Consider the following 19,086-nt stretch of genomic DNA (forward strand, 5'->3'; position numbering starts at 1 on the left):
GGGAGAAAGTCGCCAGAGCGTAATTTATAATCTCAGAGCAGAGCAGGGGTGGACTGGTTCTGGTTGTGGTTCTGCAGCCTGGCGAGTCCGGAACTCTGCGTTACGTCGGCGCGCGGTGTGTGTGTGTGTGTGTGTGTGTGTGTGTGTGTGTGTGTGTGTGTGTGTGTGTATTCTGAACCTTCATGTACATCAGCAATACGAATTTGTGTGTCATAACGTTCATAGAACTACTTTCACACTGTTTATCCATCGTTCCACACTCAAACGGCAACTGAAAAAAAACAACTGCTAAATCTTTCCGTGCGAACTCTGATTTACCTCATTTTATCTCTATTGCCACTTCTCCTCCTCTAAGTGGGAGTCGTCAAAACATTTTCGCATTCGGAGGAGAAAGTCGGCGATTGAAATTTCTTGAAAGGATCTCGCTGCAGTGAAAAACGCCTTTGTTTTCGTGGCAGCGTATCCAATTCGGGTACCCTCATCTGTGAGTGCTGTCTTCCATATTCCGCGATAGTGCAAGACGAGCCGCCGTTCTTTCGCCTTATTCGGTGTCCTACGTCAACTGTAGCTGGTAAGGATGCCATAAGGGACAGCAGGAACAAGAAAGTCAAGCGTAGTACAGGCAGTCCTCGTAGCAGGCACGTTGCACCTTCTGAGTGTTTCCCCAATAAACTGCACTCATTGTTCGTCTCCTCCGTTACATTTTCTGTGGGATCCTTCCACTTTAAGTTATTCGTAATTGTAATTCCTAGGTATTTGGTTGTTAACCTTAAGCATCAGATGTCCTCCACTCATCGTAAACAAAGGTTGTACAGATGCAGTCTTGGGTGAGAAGTTGTCAAGTTGAGAAGACAGAATGTTACGGAATAGCGGAGACAGCGGGCTGACAGTTTTGTGTTATACATATGACAGAAAACAGTGTGTTTCATTTCCATGTTGATCACATGGCAGTAGGCAATCAGAACTTAAATCAGCCACATATAGTGTACCTCAGGGTTCTGTTTTGGGTCCTCTGCTGTTTCCTATGTACAAACATTGCATTGTGGGAAGACACTATCCATTTTTTGCAAGAGGTACGGTTGTAGAAGTATCAAATAGCAGAAAGATATTTCTCAAAAGGCATAATAATAATGTCGTGTGACTAGGGCCTCCCCTTGGGTAGACCGTTAGCCGATTGCAAGTATTTCGATTTGACGCCACTTTGGCGACTTGTGCGTCGATGGGGATGAAATGATGATCATTAGGACAACACAACACCCAGTCCCTGAGCGGAAAAAATCTCCGACACAGCCGGGAATCGAACCCGGGCCCTTAGGATTGTCATTCTGTCGCGCTGAGCACTCAGCTACCGGGGGCGGACCTGAAAAGCCATATAATGAACTGACAGAAAACATCGATAGGCGGTTGAAGGCGAATACACTGTCAGTCGTTTCACAAGGTTCAATAGGTACTTGAAGCCCACCATTTCTCACACAAGCTGTGAAGATAGTCTCCTCGCTGTTACCGTGGCGCTCTTCAGCGGTCACTGAAACGAACCTGTGGCCGTTGGTGCTGGCCTCCTTTGTACTGGCCCGGCACGCCCTGCTCGCACTGTGGTGCAGGTGGCCGGCCAGAGTCGGCCGCCGCTGTCGTGGCGACTCGATGCAGCAGCGAAAGCGGGCCCACAACACCTCCAGCCGGCCTTGCCCGCGGCTCTGCTCAGCTGCTCCCTCCCTCCCTCCCTCCGCAGTGGGCCCTCTCAGCGACCACTTCCGCGTGCGGAACGGACCGCCGTGGTATCAAAATACAAGTGCGAGTGCCACTTTAGCACTGACTATTTCGTGGAAACTTAATTAGGTACACTGACGGAAAGAGATCGCAACGCCAAGGACTAGTTTCGCGACATAAACGAAAGTCCTTGATGCAGTAATTGTCCAACAGCCGTATGTATTGTAGAAATTTATATGATGAACTTCTATGTGCTACCAGTTTCGGCATTACATTGACGCCATCTCCAGGCCCCACACGTCATAGTCGTAAAATCGCTATACACGGTAGGAACCATATAACTGGATCCGTGAATCAAATCGTTCTGCAACAGCTCAGTCTGTGTCGCCTGGCCACCAAGAGCTGTTGCAGGACGATTTCATTCACGGATCCATTTATATAGCTCCTACCGTGTATAGCGATTTTACGACTATGACGTGTGGGGCCTGAAGATGGCATCAGTGTAATGCCGAAACTGGTAGCACATAAAGTTCATCATATAAATTTCTACAATACATACGGCTGTTGGTAAATTGTTGCATCAAGAAGTTCATGCCAGCCGTCGTCCCACGATCCATAATGGATCAACGAAGATTAAACAAAAGTTGGTGGTCGTGTTTGTACATGTGGGAGATGTCTATTCAAATTTCGTACAAGTCCCATAAGAGTGGAGTCAGTAGCGGCGCTATGACGAAGCATATGAGAAGTGCTATAAATACACTATACAACGGTCGTGAGCGTCACTTACCTTTCAGATTAGACGTGGTGAGTTGACGTTAGTCAAGAATGCGTTTAAGTTCACACACATTTGAACATTTCCTATCCAGATCACATTTGACAAAGGACTTCTCTTTGCCCATTAATGTGGGTGTGTCTTTTTTTTTAATTTCACCTGTTATTCGTACGGTCTTGCGTGTCCGTTCCAAACTGAACTTCCCTAAGATCGCCTTCTGCTGGTTGTTTCATGCTCCTGTAGATTATACGTCGCGTCCTATTTTGCAACTGCGACAAGTTAAACTGATAATATTCACACCAGTCGGCAGCACCTGTCCTCTGTATCGCGATTATTACGCTTTTCGTGTAGTCTGGTGCTTTCCGGTCACGCTGACTGGCTCACAATCAGACGTTGAGTAGAGATAAAAAAATGTAGGCCTACCGACTTCATCACAAACGCTTCATTATTTCAACTCGTATTTAAGATCGCAAACGTTAATTACGTACTAAAAACGATATACAACTAAATCGAACATGCATGCACAACGCATAACAAGTCTCTCAATAATTCAAATACCTTTTAATCGTTTCCAAAAGTCCTCTGAACAAAAAAAAAAAAAAAAAAAAGGCTCTGAGCGCTATGGGACCTAACACCGATGGTCATCAGTCCCCTAGAACTTATAAGAACTACTTAAACCTAAGGGCAGCACACAACACCCAGCCATCACGAGGCAGAGAAAATCCCTGACCCCGCCGAGAATCGAACCCGGGAACCCGTGCGTGGGAAGCGAGAACGCTACCGCACGACCACGAGATGCGGGCCCTCTGAACTTCAATTCAACTCAAAAGCACGGCGAACATAGGAAGCGCGAGAGACGTTTGGTGCCATTTTTCTGCCAAAGCTAATCAACCAGTCACGGGCAACTTCACCTATGGCCACTCTCTCCCTATACTGGCTTCATACCGAGGGTAGGAAGCGTCTGTACATTTTCGTTTGTGCTATTTTTACATTGTACAGTATCGAAACAGTCGCAGTGTATTGTGGGTTCTCGAATTTTAAACAGCAAAGACAACTATATATATTTGCAATGTAACTTGAGTTGTATATCAATAATAGACTTCCGTCATACCTGTTTCTTATATTGTTAGATTCAGCCCAACTTACGTAATGTGTAGAGGAGGTAACATAAGTTTGCCGCATCGACAAGATTCCCTGGTGTAAAGACGAGCCAGAGTGGTTGTCATAGTAGCCCTCTTGATATTCATCAGTTAACTCGTCCATTTGTGCTTTGCGTTTCTTTAAGTATGATTTTTGACAGAATTTTGTAAATAACTGGCAGTACTGAAATCCTTCAATACTTACAGATTCGTCCCTTTGGTGGTCTGCCATAATCCACCAAAGGGACGAAACTGTAACTGTATATACATAAACTAGTAGTGTGTCAAATGTATAGGCGTATAAGTTAAATTGCTGATAAGATCATTTTTATTGTGCAGTATAACTGTAAACAGAGATGGATAAACAATACTTTTGTAATATTAGCATTCAAAATACTAAAGAGTTGAAGAATGTAACTTAAGTACCAAAGAAAGCATTTTACACTGTCATTGTCGATATCATCGATTTCTTTTGATACTGAGATAATTTAAGAAAAAAATTCTGTGTTTTTGTGAAAGTGTTTGTGGAACAGCGTATGAAAGTTGCATTGGTCAGATCGAAGAAAAAGTACAATTTGTTAAATATTGAGAATGAACTGTAAGAAAAATGTTACATCGTTTTTATTTGTGGTAATGCCATTTGCCACCCTAAAAACCACAAGAAAACGTAGTTTCATTTTGTAGTGTAATGTCGTGCATTTCGTTTTAACAGTGACTTTCTCTTAGGAAAAAAGATCGTGAAAATATACCAAGTGTTCGAGAAAAGAAAAATAAATATAATCTTTTTTTCTGTAAAGTATGTCACTGCACTATGTTACAAATGAAGGAGTGCAACAATGAAATATATATGCCTACGCAGAAAGGAATAAGAAAAATCTGGAGATGATGATAACGGTTAGTGTCAGCGACTGCATAATCGGGTGTTGTTCTTAGCCTGTGAGTGGGCTCCACGTGGGATCCGAAGCACGGACCCCACGGGGGTTCCCGGCATGCTCCACACGCCCGGGCGGAGGTGGAGGCCAGTGCAGAGAAATCTGAAAATTCCAGCGCCGGCCGGGGATAGAACCCCGGCCCGGCTGGGGCGAATAGTGGGAACGTTCAGACCCACTGACCACTTTTTTTCCTTTTTTTTCTTAAAAAGCCCCTTAGGAAAATGGAACTAAAAAAAACCCTAAGTGCCACCGCCACTTTTCATCCTATAACAAAAAATCTGATCCACTTCAGGCGTTGGCTCCTGAGTAAACCCACCCCAGAGATCTGCCTATATATCAGGGGAAATATGGGAAATCAAGGTTAGGGCTATCCTTTGCCACTTTTTTTTTTGTTACCTGTGAATTCTAGTAACTAAGTGTTACAAGTAAGTGTTACAACAACAAAGGTGGCATAAAAGAGTAAGCCAGAAATAAAAACATAAATCACTGATGTAATTCCAACTAAAAGGTTCTTCAATAATGTAACTGGTTCCACTTGGAGCCTCGTCATCGTTATCTGATATCTCCAATTGCGCCTTTGAAGGGAATCTGCAACGGAGGCATTCAGCTTCGCTAGTGCCTCAAGGAAAACAGCATCCTTGCAGCAGCTTGTCTCTTCCTTCGCTCATGGCTGACAAGGCAGAACGTTCAGCCGTTTGTGTGATGCGGCACAGAACATTAACCGCAGCTCGGCACTCCCCAGCTGAGTGGGGGGTTAACGAAAACGCTGCGTAAATAATTTGCGAAGAGCGTACGGTATTTCGGTGTGCGTTCGAGGGCATTGTGAGCATTTTGCAGGAACCACCAGTAATCAAGCTGCTCTTTCTCTCCGTCGCGAAAGATGTAGGCGACGGTAAGTCCTTTGAACCATGTAAGCGCATGATATTTTGATGCCGGAAAGTAAGTTCCATCGGGACAGCGTGGGGTCTGAGGGTCAATCATATCAGGTGTGACCAGGAGGTAACAAGCCAATATCTTCTGTGTTAGTCGCCAAACTCCGGACGACGATGCGCAAGTAAAACGATGTTCATCAGTATCCAAAAGGTGACAATCTGGGCAATAAGGGGAGTCTGCCAGTCCAATAGTGTGAAGTCGCTGTAGTGTGGCATATTTTTTGTTGGCGATCTGGTACCACTTCGAACGCACCGTGGAGGATAGAAAGTTGTGGTGTATCGTTTTCCACACTCTTGGCCAGTGAACCGTAGGGTACTTGTTTTCCACCACGTTATGGGGAACAGCACGCAGAAGGTTGGTGTAAAAGACCACTAGACCACCGAGGACCCCGGCTGTGTGTGGCTTGGAGCCGGTGGTAGCGACACTTCCCGCTGTGTATGTGTGTACAGCGGCAGAGTCTGAGGGAGAAGTGTTGTGTTGTGCTCACCTCCGTCTCTCTGTGTTTACGTCGGACAGCGACAGAGTCCACATGTACGCTATTAAGTTTTGTTTTAGTGGATTCCTCATTTATAGCGTTTATCGCTATGATTCTATTTTTTCGAAACTCCTGTTGTAATTAAGCATTACGAATAGACAGTATTAAGGATGAACATTGAGAGTGTTGTCCAATTCCAGAGGCTACAAATAGATACAGGCAGCATATCGGTTTCTTTCGACTCTTATAACAAACACTGAATGAATTACGGAATTCTGATAATTTTTACTAATGGACCGTCTGACAGCAACTGAATAAAACACAATTTTAATGCCATAAGCGTTTCGCCTTTATTTGCTGCAAGGCATCATCAGTGGCAGGTTGCGTGGACAATTTCTTACATATTACGCTCCTATTGCGTTTTTGGTGTTCTTCTTCTTATGACAGCCAATTTGCGGTTTTTTTTTCCACATTCCACAGCACTATGAACTGAACGTTTGTTTCAATGCAATGTTTTGGTTTCTGTTCTGTCAGACGGTCCATAAGTAAAAATTATCAGTATACCGTAATATTATACGCAACTGAGGAAGACAGGACTACAAAAGTTGAAGATTCAATGAATTGTTGAGTTTTTAACCCATTGATGTTGTCTTTCTGTTTTACTGTTTCATAGAAAAGGCGCAAGTGATAAGCTTTCGTGTAAAATTTGTAGCATTCGTTGTCTCATTGTCAGGTGTACAGTCTCCACTTGTCTTGAGCGTATACATTATGTTACGTCCGTATTGTCGAGGGTGTTCGGGACACCTTCAAGGAGCGCCACCGAGGCATAAGTGTCCAGGTCCAGAAATACACAACTACCCTTGGTCAGCATAAGCGTGTTCAGTGGAACACAAGTCATTTTACGAATAAACCATCTTACACTACAGTCGTTCTGTAAGCAGACTCCTTGTCACTCAAAAGTGATACAAATGCTCGAGAAGCCACAAAACTTTAAATACCAGAAATGGTAGCACCACAACTATGACAAATTTATATATTGCTTCTTTACATGTTTACTAGTAAAAAGTTACAAAGAGATCTGTTACACACAAGACAGCGCAAACACCGAGAAATAACTGTTATTCAGAACAGTTATTCCCATCGCTACTCCACGGAGAGTACGCTGTGGACACCCGCGTCCTCCAATTTCGCTCGGTTCGTTTTGCTTCTTACTGCCAGTTCTCTCTTCGTATCCTTTCTACTTCGGCCACCGTCTGTTACTTTACTGCTCAAATACCAAAACTCTACTCCTAGTTCCTTATTCCCTCAGAAACACTTGACTTAATTGGAGTATAAGCCATTACCCATATGTTAATTCTCGCAATACCAAGGGGTGGGAGGAGGTTAGACACAGACTATCTTTAAAAAGTATCGCAGTCTAGTCAGTTATTTTATATTTTAAGACTCGGAAAGACATGTTTATTGCTTTTAATGAATTCACATTCCATTCATGTTTTACATTTTTCCCTTTAACTTAATCCAAAGATTTAAATCTGAGTATCACATCTTACTTTCCCCATTGAATGTCGTATTCAATATTTCCAGGTTCAGGGCCTACTTACGCATCAGTAACAATTTAAAATTTATGTTGTTTACATAATTCAACGAATTTTGTTTCTTAATTTTTTAAGCTTTGTATAAAGTAAGACCCTCCGTGCTCCCCCTTGTTTATAGAAAATTTCTTGGTAAGGCTGGGGTTAACATAATTTAACTTTATTATTCATACAATATTTCAAGATTTAGCGGTTCTCTTCAGCTAATGCCGGCCTCGGTGGTCTAGCGGTTCTAGGCGCTCAGTCCGGAGCCGCGCGACTGCTACGGTTGCAGGTTCGAATCCTGCCTCGGGCATGGATGTATGTGATGTCCTTAGGTTAGTTAGGTTTAAGTAGTTCTAAGTTCTAGGGGACTGATGACCACAGATGTTAAGTCCCATAGTGCTCAGAGCCATTTGAACCATTTCTTCAGCTAATATTCCGTGTCCGTTGGTATCTCTGACAGCTTTAAATGCCACCCGCAAAGAAAGCTTTCGAAACTTCCTGGCACATTAAAACTGTGTGCGGATCTGGGGAACGCGAGCCTTTGTCTTCCTCGTACAAGGTCTGTACCTATTGCCTGCGAAAAACACTGTGTTAAACTGGTAGGAACATCTCTCTGCTGCACAGCGAAAATTCACTATGGAAACCGTTTCTGCTGTATTTCCTTTATCGCAATTCAGGTGGAGAGGTGCATTTGGTGGCATAGCAAATCAATCCTGGCATGAAACCTGCGGACCCACAGCAGAGAGTGTCTGATCCTGGCCAAATATGCACCGCTGACGCTTTTCCTTTTCAGATTTTCCATGTTCCCACTCAATACAGCATCGGTGCTCCGCTTACCAGTTGCCCGGTCAACGTTTAGTCTCCTTAGATTGCCCTCGAGCTGGTCCTTCTGCCTCACTCTACAGTGCCCAACCCATCTGATAACCAGTACCGCAGCCTTCTATACTGCATATGTTCGCCTTCTCAAGAACGGCCGTAGTTGATGCCAAGTTCTCTCATTTCGAGTTCGAAATGTATCTGAACTTCTGATCACTGAGGTGTTTCAGTTTTTTCAAGATCGCGGCGACACGGCGTTCAGGTTACAAACAGCAGCTATACAGGAAGACCCGACGTGTGAGGAGCGGGAAACACGAACCCTGATGTTTTACGGTCACGCCGGCTGGCTCAGACGTTGAGTGAAGCAGCAGACTCTACTAGGGGGCAGTCCTCGCCAGCAGAGACAGAGCCCTCTGGCAGCGAAGGCCTGCTGATTGATAGAGACATCTACTAACGGAATGACGAATGGCGAGATGACTGCCGAAACTGAACGATTTAATTTATAGGACTATAAAAAACAGATTGTCTTACCACTGCTTTGTGTGTCAATTACCATAGTTTTGTGTACTGTCCATATTACAATGTACACGGAATGTCATATTCAACATTCCTTACAAGTATATTAATATCAGTAAAAAAGTTTTATCTACACTTCCAAACATTTAGAATGGGCGTGTGGCATTGAATTTAATAGTAGCAGTTTCTACTTTTTTCACATTACAAGGATTCGAAATATATCTTAGCGCCTAAGATTTCAAACAGCAAAGTGATAGACAATCTCTCTCTTTTTAACTCCAGTAGTGTAACCTGTTTCATATTGTTCTCTTTCACTTTTTACAGGTTAGCAAACGTCTTGTAAAAATCCATCAAACATCCCCCATCTTTGAGTAAGGCTTTCACAGGCTGTTTCATTATGCTCAGCTTAAATAATGTTTGTAGGTGCTACTGCAAATATTTTTCGGATCTACGTAATTCTTTTGAAGAGAGAAGAGCCTAATATATTGTCATAGTACTTAACCAGAGCAACCACTGCCATATGAAATATATTGGCCTGTCGCTGAGAATTTCTTTTTCACAGGTGGTAACTGGACAACAAATGATGTGTGAAACGTTAATTTTCATCGTATTAGTATTCCACACATTAAAAATCACAGAAATAAGCGACTTACGTATCAAGATTTTTTCGTTGTCAAAATTATGACACTGAGGTATGTTCGTTATTAAAAAATGTGGAAAGAACGGTATTTGAAATATATGTTAATACCGTCGTCAAAGATTGTTAAGTATTAACCGTAAAAATGTGTGATATATTGACATCCTCAAGACTAACGTGCTTCATTTGTAAAATTGTTTTTCATTGTTGTAATCCTGTAGCGTTCATGTCGTTTTTACAGTGAGATTTTTTAATAATGTATGCCATTTTTCCCTACAAATGTCTTCTTATATTTTCAGGATACTTGTAGTCCTATATTTGTAAGACAACATCACATACTTTAAGAAAACGAGGAAAACTACATAACATTACGTAATCAGTGTTAGCAACTGCATAATCGGTCTGTGGTCTGTAGCTGCACTGTGAACGCCACGTGGGGTCCACATTCCCGGGCGGAGGTGCAGGCCAGGGTAGAGAAATCTGAAAATTCCAGCCCCAGCCGAGGCGCCGGAACGTTCAGACCCTCTGACCACTAGACCACCGAGGACCCCGGCCGTGTGTGGCTTGGAGCCGGTGGTCGCGGCACGTCGGACAGTGGCGGAGTCTGAGGGGGAAGTGTTCGTTCGCCTCCGTCTGGTTGGCCGTGTCTTCAGCCTACGGCTCTCCTGTGCGACCGAGTTTCATTTTACTGTCCCTCTCCGCACAGGTTGACCACAAAACATTTGACAGCTGTATACTCTTACGTTACATGTTTTTGTAATTCCATTGTAGCCTGATGATGAGCTATCGGCAAGTAAATAATTTAGTAGTGAACAAATTTTGTGATTTGTAGCGGTATTCGAAAACTTTTTCATATTTTGAGACAGGCAAGGTCGATTAATGGTCATACTGGCTTCAATTCAAGGAAAAAGAAGTTCTGCAGTGCCAGGCGCTTTCTCCAATCAAAACGAAGCTGGCTCGGCGCCTCAGTACCCACTGCTGAAAAAAAAAAAACCACGTCTAGAATGTGACTGGGCGCCCAGAGACGACGCCACAAGCCAGCTTCAGAAACTTGCCAGGCCTCGGTACGGGAAAGCCAGTCTCACTCTGCCAGTGGACGCGCGTTTCCCGTCACACTCTTATTCGTAGAATTAGCAGCTCGTCCGTGTGCAGGGGTATTGGCAGTGTGGCAGAGAGGATGCTGAAATAGAACTTAATCAACATGACGTGAGTCAGGTCGTTGCGCCCCAATGTCGTCTCCCTCTCTGGCTTCATAAAAATGGGGAAAATCGCAGAAAAACACGTTCTACATATCGCAGCCAAATTCCGAAACAACATGTGGGCTGTATAACGTGCCACCGTGGGAGGCCCTGCCGGGAGCCGTGCTACCGCCGACGTGGCCCTCATGGAAAATGGGTCAACTGATGACATCTGGAGAAAGTCTTCGTATGTTACAGAGAAACCTCTGCGTTTGATTAAGACCGGTAAAAAGGTTTTATTGTTACATGTAACAACAGATAAAAAGTCCAATTTACATTTGTGAAACTGAACCTTAAATTAACAGAGAACGGAAAAAATAAATTATTAACAAATTTCGTTGTACAAATATTAATTACAATTGCAAACTCTACTTTCTCATTTATTACTAAATGTAATGACGTACACATACCAGTTTAATTTTAATTTTCAGCCAAATTACGGCATGTTGAAAGAGAGACTGAAAGAGGGTGGGAGGGTGATATACTCGTATACGTGCGTGTTGCAAACCCTTTCCCTCCGTCGCACCTGCTGTGTGTTACCACAGGCACGTGTCACTGATGTCATTTGTACTGAGGCTGCAGTACGCGCGAGATGCCTGTTTGCTTCCACAGCCCCGAGAGTAATGCTTAAATTCTAATGAGTGTTCACCATCGTGCAGTCTTCCATACTTGTTGCCCCTGCGCAGAAAACAGCACGTAGGTCGTCAATCCGTTATGTTGAGGCTGTAAGAAACTCTTAGCGAGGATCTGACACACTGTGAATAATAACATTTTCAATTTTTTAATTTATACGCGATGGCACTCGCTTTTTATTGGCAGAACACGAGAAGCTGCACAATTACATTCCACTTTAGAGTCACAAATTGTTTCTGTTCTTCAGCAAATTAATGAACTGCCTGTTTCTGCAATTACGAGCACACTCTCCTCAACTACACGTCCATGTAACCACACATCGCTAATGAAGTCTTAACCTGACACCGACCGCAGCAGACAACATGTCTGTCCTGCGACACTGCCAAAAGTAGCTCTGATCATACAGTCGAACCATCCAAGCTGGCGCGGTCCGAAGTGTATCGTCTGCCTTTGCGTTTAGCAGTTCTGTATCGGTTATTAATACTTGCGAAATAGTGGAATGATAGCGCGCTACTAATAGATGCTTTAATTTGTGATGTAAGTAAGTACGATGTTTAGTTTGTCTGGAAATAATAACAATAACAATAGAACATCGTCATTTTGGTGCGCAACTTCCGAACACAGCACGCAATCGCGGAGAATGACCACAATGTAGGCGGTCTTTCTGACGATACCCGCACCGAACAAACCATCTGTCATCGGAACGTCATCTTGCCACTGCTGCCTTCTCAACTGCTCTAAGAAGAGCTTGTTGTACTTCAATATGATGGATGCAAAGCCAGAAATATTGCAAAATGTTACGATGTTTGCGTGACATAAAAATATCGCGAACCGTTGACCTCCCCGAAGTGACGCCGTTTCCCTGCCCCAACGACACAGATAGCCTTACCGTAGGTGCAGAGGCAGAGGCCAGACAAACGTGTGCTGCAGCCACTTGAGTGATTGCAGGGAAGCCAGTCCAGCCTCGTGACGTGCCCTCGCCGTGTACAGGGGATGGGAGCACCGCAAACGGAGGTCATGCGTAATACGGTGTGTGAAAACCGTCCGTCGGCACTCAAAACACGTTAGTCGTCGGGGAATGGATAAATACAGGTCCTGTGTGGACAGATAGAGGGAGCATTGCGTACACGAGGTATACACTACTGGCCATTAAAATTGCTACACCACGAAGATGACGTGGGACAGACGCGAAATTTAACCGACAGGAAGAAGATGTTGTGATATGCAAATGATTAGCTTTTCAGAGCATTCACACAAGGTTGGCGCCGGTGGCGACACCTACAAAGTGCTGACATGAAGAAAGTTTCCAACCGATTTCTCACACAAACAGTAGTTAACCGGCGTAGTTGTGATGCCTCGTGTAAGGAGCAGAAATGCGTGCCATCACGTTTCCGACTTTGATGAAGGTCGGATTGTAGCCTATCGCGACTGCGGTTTATCGTATCGAGACATTGCTGCTCGCGTTGGTCAAGATCCAATGACTGTTCGCAGAGTATGGAATCGGTGGGTTCAGGAGGGTAATACGGAACGCTGTGCTGGATCCCAACGGCCTCGTATCACTAGCAGTCGAGATGACAGGCATTTTAACCGCATGGCTGTAACGGGTAGTGCAGCCACGTCTCGATCCCTGAGTCATCAGATGGGGACGTTTGCAAGACAACAACCATCTGCACGAGCAGTTCGACGACGTTTGCAGCAGCATGGACTATCAGCTCGGAGACCGTGGCTACGGTTACCCTTGACGCTGCATCACAGACAGGAGCGCCTGCGATTGTGTACTCGACGACGAACCTGGGTGTACGAATGGCAAAAAGTCATTTTTCCGGATGAATCCAGGTTCTGTTTACAGCATCGTGATGGTCACATCCGCGTTTGGCGACATCGCGGTGAACGCACATTGGAAGCGTGTATTCGTCTTCGCCATACTGGCATATCACCCGGCGTGATGGTATGGCGTGCCTTTGGTTACACGTCTCGGTCACCTCTTGTTCGCATTGACAGCACTTCGAACAGTGGGCGTTACATTTCAGATATGTTACGACCCGTGGCTGTACCCTACATTCGATTCCTGCGAAACCCTACATTTCAGCAAGATAATGCACGATCGCATGTTGCAGGTCCTGTACAGGCCTTTCTGGATACAGAAAATGTACGACTGCTGCCCTGACCAGCACATTCTCCACATGTCTCTCCAATTGAAAACGTCTGGTCAGTGGTGGCTGAGCAACTGGCTCGTCACAAGACGCCAGTCACTACTCTTGATCAACTGTGGTGTCGTGTTGAAGCTGCACGGGCAGTACCTGTACACGCCATCCAAGCTCTGCTTGACTCAATGCCCAAACGCATCAAGGCCGTTATTACGGCCAGAGGTGGTTGTTCTGGGTACTGATTTCTCAGGATATATGCACCCAAATTGCATGAGAATGTAATCACATGTCAGTTCTAATATATATATATATATATATACCCGTTAATCGTCTGCATTTCTTCTTGATGTAGCTTATTTAATGGGGAGTAGTGTAAAAGGATAGTGAATTGGCGGGGGTGTCGTTTTGTACTCGGGTGATTCGTGTGACCCGGGTGAAACGTTTTCCGGCATGATTATGGCAGCACGACGGGAATGAAGACTTTTACACGCGGAAGGGTAGTTGGATCTAAACACATGGAACATTCCATTACAAAAATTTTTGGGAAATTCAATATACCGAGAACTCCAATTCTCAGTCACTACCTCTCACCACCGACAACGGAGTGGCCGACGGCCTTCATTTAACGACCGACAGCAGCGGCGTTGCCGTAGAGTTGCCAGTGCTAAGAGACAAGCAACACTGCGTGAAGTGCCGTACGGAAATCAGTGTGGTACGTTCGACGAACGTATCCGTCAGGACAGTGCGCTCGAATTTGGCTTCAACGGGCTGTGGCAGCAGGCGACCGACGCGAATGCCTCTGCTAACGGCACCGATGTCGCCTGCAGCGCCTCTCCTGGGCTCGTGACCGCAGCGGTTGGACCCTACACCACCGAAGCCCGTGGTGCGATTTCAGTCGGTGAGAGCTGATGGCAGGGATCGAGTGTGGCGCAGATCCCACCGAGCCACGGGCCGAAGCTGGTTGTCGCTCCATAAAGGTGTGGGCTGTGATTACGCTGGATGAAGTGGGTCCTCTGATCCAACCGAACCGTTGACCGGAATTATTTTCGCCTTCTCGGAGACCATTTGCAGCCGTTCGTGGGTTTTATGTTCCCAAACATATCACTGGTCCACAGTTGTTCGCAATTGGTTTCGAGAACCTTTGGACGATTCAAGTGAAGGATTTGACGACTCTTCATCACGTGACATTAACTCCATCGAACATAATCGAGGTATCAGTTCGTGCACAAAATACTGCACCGCCAACACTTTGGCAGTTAGGGACAGGTATAGAGGCGACACGACTCAGTGTTTTGCAGGGGACTTCCATCGACTTCAGTCGATGCCACTTCGAGTTGCTGCGCTAGGCAGGGGAAAAGGAGGTATCCCGTGACCTTCTGTCACCTAACCGCCAGTCATTCTTCCAGCAAAATAGTGAGGCGTTCGGGTAACGCCAATGAAAGTGGATAGCAATCACACAGCATTCTCTCCAAATTCTACTCCAAAGGGTGAATAGTATTGAGTTCTGGTGACAGTGCTGATGGCCAGGTGAGGTGGGACAACTCCTGTTGACCCTCACAAAACCAGTCGTGGACACGGCGAGATGTGTGAACAGGAGACTGTCCTCTGGGAACACTGCATCGCCATTGGTACACAAACGTGGACTCCATCAGCCCAACTGGTCTCATAATCCTCGACAGTAATCTGTGTTTGCGTTCCAGCACGCATATCTCGTGGTCTTTTCATATTTTTATTTAGCCCATGTATATACTGACACTCTCGTATCATTTTAAAATTAATACGAACGAAAACGTTTTCCACTGTGAATCACTTCATTGTGTGTCAAAACAATAGCCTTCATTATTTCTAGACTTTGGGATTGTGGGATGTAGTAGCACCTGTTGTGTGACTATCGCCGCCACCACCCACGCTGCTGCTGCCCTACTAACAGCAGTTGCCTGGCGCCCCTGTTGCAGGTTCTTCGTGGGCACGGTGCTGCAGTACCAGCTGCACAGGGCGGCGTGCCGCGCCGCCGGCAAATTCGACCCGGAGAACCCGGCCAGGGCGCCGCTGCACAAGTGCGACGTCTACCGGAGCCCGGAGGCCGGGGAAGTGCTCAGGTGGGTAGTCGGCTCTGCCAGGGGGTACTCCATACACAAAACACGAAGGAATTATCCGACTGGGGCGGAAATCGGTAGATACGCCGTACGTGTTCAGACAAGCAAATGAGTACGATATCATAGTGGTTGGGAAGGGAATGAGACAGGGTTGTAGCCTCTCCCCGATGTTATTCAATCTCTATATTGAACAAGCAGTGAAGGACATAAAAGAAAGATTCGGAGTAGGTATTAAAATCCATGGAGAAGAAATAAAAACTTTGAGGTTCGCCGATAACATTGTAATTCTGTCAGAGACAGGAGAGGACTTGGAAGAGCACTTGAACGGAGTGGATAGTGTCTTGAAAGGAGGATATAAGATGAACATCAACAAAAGCAAAACGAGGATAATGGAATGTAGTCGAATTAAGTCGTGTGATGCTGAGGGAGGGAATTAGAAAATGAGACACTTAAAGTAGAAAAGGAGTTTTGCTATTTGGGGAGCAAAATAACTGATGATGGTCGAAGTAGAGACGATATTAAATGTAGACTCGTAATGGCAAGGAAAGCATTTCTGAAGAAGAGAAATTTGTTAACATCGAGTATAGATTTAAGTGTCAGGAAATCGTTTCTGTAAGTATTTGTGTGGAGTGTAGCCATGTATGGAAGTGAAACGTGGACGATAAATAGTTTGGACAAGAAGAGAATAGAAGCTTTCGAAATGTGGTGCTACAGAAGAATGCTGAAGATTAGATGGGTAGATCACATAACTAATGAGGAAGTACTGAATAGGATTGGGGAGAAGAGGAGTTTGTGGCACAACTTGACAAGAAGAAGGAATCGGTTGGTAGGACATGTTCTGAGGCATTAAGGGATCACCAGTTTAGTATCGGACGGTAGCGTAGAGGGAGACCAAGAGATGAATACACTAAGCAGATTCAGAAGGATGTAGGTTGCAGTAGGTACTGGGAGATGAAGAAGCTTGCACAGGATAGAGTAGCGTGGAGAGCTGCATCAAACCAGTCTCAGGACTGAAGACAACAACAACAACAACAACAACAACAACAACAACAACAATCACTAGAATTTGGTGATTTATGCAAGAGATACAGCTTCACAAATTGAGCGAGTTAATAACGGGTCGCCCAGCCTCTGGTCATCGTGCGAGCAGTTATTTGCCTTTGCACTGATTGACAGAACTGTTGTATGTTCTCCACAATATCGTGCCAAATTCTGTGCAACTGGCGCGATAGATCGTCAAAAAATCCGAGGTGGGTTGGGGGTCATGCCCGCAATTTTCCAAACCTTCTCAATTGGGGAGAGATCCGGCGACCTTTCTGGCGAAGGCACGGCGTAGCAAGTGCAAAGACAAGCAGTAGAGACTGACTGGAGTAGAATTGTCTGGTTCGCTTCAAACTGAGCCGCGATGACCAGCAAAGACGCGTCCGGAGTCGCCCCAGACAGCGGTGGGATGCCAGCCTGACCCTACCGTACAGCCCGGTGCTCTGGGGCGGCATTTGTTTTGGCAGCAGGACCATCTCTGGTTGCCGTCCGCGGTGCGTCGACGGTGTTCTGTGCTCCGTTTCGTCCCCCTACCCCTTCGTGGCCCGAACACGCAGCACGCGTCAAGTTGGGCACGCACTTTCTGGTCTTGCTTTAACATGTCTGTCAGTGCAACCAAGCGCTGCTCACAATTGCACCACTGTAATAAAGAAACCGTTAAGTTGCCTGCCAGTGGATGACGCCACCAGTCAGTTGGTCGAGAAATCGCTCTCAATATAAAGGCTTCGCGCGCGCACTCATCGATAGGCAACTAATATTGTGTGGCATTAAAATGTAACAAGCATATTCTAGATGACATGTACTACGGTTATTTTAAAACTGTTTTTTGGAGATGGAATTGTACAACTTAAAAGAATGTTCAGAGTCGCGCTGGATTAGCCGAGCGGTTGCCGGCACGGTAGCTCAGTGTGTTCGATCAGAGGGCTAGCTGCCCTCTGTAGTGAAAAAACTGAGTTACTGGATCAACGATGAACTGAAACGGGTGTCTTTCGAGGTCCGCCCACAGCAGACACAACGAACCAAAGCGAACAAAATGAGATTTTAAAAAAAAGGCGGTCTAAGGCGCTGCAGTCGTGGACTGTGCGGCTGGTCCCGGCGGAGGTTCGAGTCCTCCCCCGGGCATTGGTATCTGTGTTTGTCCTTAGCATACTTTAGATTAAGTAGTGTGTAAGCTTAGGGACTGACGACCTTAACAGTGAAGTCCCATGAGATTTCACACACATTTGAACATTTTTTGAATGTTCAGAACTCTATTATGCAATCCAAAGCTGTATCAGAATATCTCGTTAGAGACGATCGATTTCCGTCCAGGATCAGATCACTGTCAGTTCCAAAAACCGTCACAGCTGTGCATTTGTGCAACTGGAATAACAGTTAATGTTACGCGTGTACAGCTACTATTAGTGACGAAACAATCTACATCTGGTAACTGTCATTTCAGTTACGCAGACGCATAGATGAGACGGTTTTTGGAACTGACAACGGTCTGATCCTGGACCGAAATCGATCGACCCTAATAAAATCTACTGTATTGTATAATGCATTTCTAATAATTGAAAACTTATGACCTGAGAATAAGCAAGAACGAAGTTCCATTTAACATATTCTGAGACAGAAAAAAGATAGATCAGTTAAAATCTTTTCCTTAGCTGGCAATTTTATCCACATAGCTGTACAGAAAAAATGAGAGGATGTCTATCGGGAAGTGACATTTGAAAAAGGTGAAGAAGCAGTTACTAACGTCAACAAGAATTCCAATAGAGGTGAGTAAAAGATTAGCTAAATGTTACGTCTGGGGTGTAGTGTTATACAGTAGTGAATCATGGACAGTTCAACAGAAATCAGGGAGATACTTAGAAATGTTTGTTGTATGGCTATGGAAAAAGAATGATTAAGGTGGAGTGACAGACTTAAGAACTGAGATTATTGGATGTGCTGTAATTAGAACGAGAAAAAATCTTGACTGCGGCCTATACAGTGAAGGAATTGTCTGAAACGGAAAATTATATTGGCGAAAGTGGAAGGAATGAGAGGAAGAGGTAGGAAGGACGACATTAGAAGAGTACGAACATACAGATGACAGAAGATGCCCGAAACAGGACACGATGGAGAGCCCAAAGTTGAAACCTGTCATCAGACAGATACACTGAAGAAGCAGCAGCAGCAGTTTGCATAAATGAATCCAATATTTATACGTGAGGCGTCTCGTTAAAATTCACTTTAATAGTTGAACACTGTTTAAAAATGTTTTTTAAGGACCGTATTTCGCTTGTGCGAAAGCTTATTTTTAACAGGTTTTTATCGAAACTGTTGCATCTGACTCCTTTCCTCTGTATTTTACAGCCGTATAATTCTCTCTTTGTCATTTGTTATCCGTTTTTTAATGGAACACAAAGTTTTCTGCGTGTGCCGTTCTTTAGATTCTGT

At 44.9% G+C, this 19,086-nt stretch overlaps 1 protein-coding gene across 1 annotated transcript in view; it reads left to right on the forward strand.

Moving 5' to 3' along the window:
- LOC126293514 (angiotensin-converting enzyme-like) overlaps nt 1-19,086 on the forward strand; it is a 222,876-nt gene that overhangs the window by 180,820 nt on the left and 22,970 nt on the right. The window contains exon 2 of the mRNA XM_049986765.1: nt 15,478-15,621. Coding sequence (XP_049842722.1) covers nt 15,478-15,621 — 144 coding nt within the window. The remainder of the gene's footprint in view (nt 1-15,477; nt 15,622-19,086) is intronic.

This window comes from Schistocerca gregaria, chromosome 10, assembly GCF_023897955.1.
Source record: "Schistocerca gregaria isolate iqSchGreg1 chromosome 10, iqSchGreg1.2, whole genome shotgun sequence".
Classification (NCBI taxonomy): Eukaryota; Metazoa; Arthropoda; class Insecta; order Orthoptera; family Acrididae; genus Schistocerca; species Schistocerca gregaria.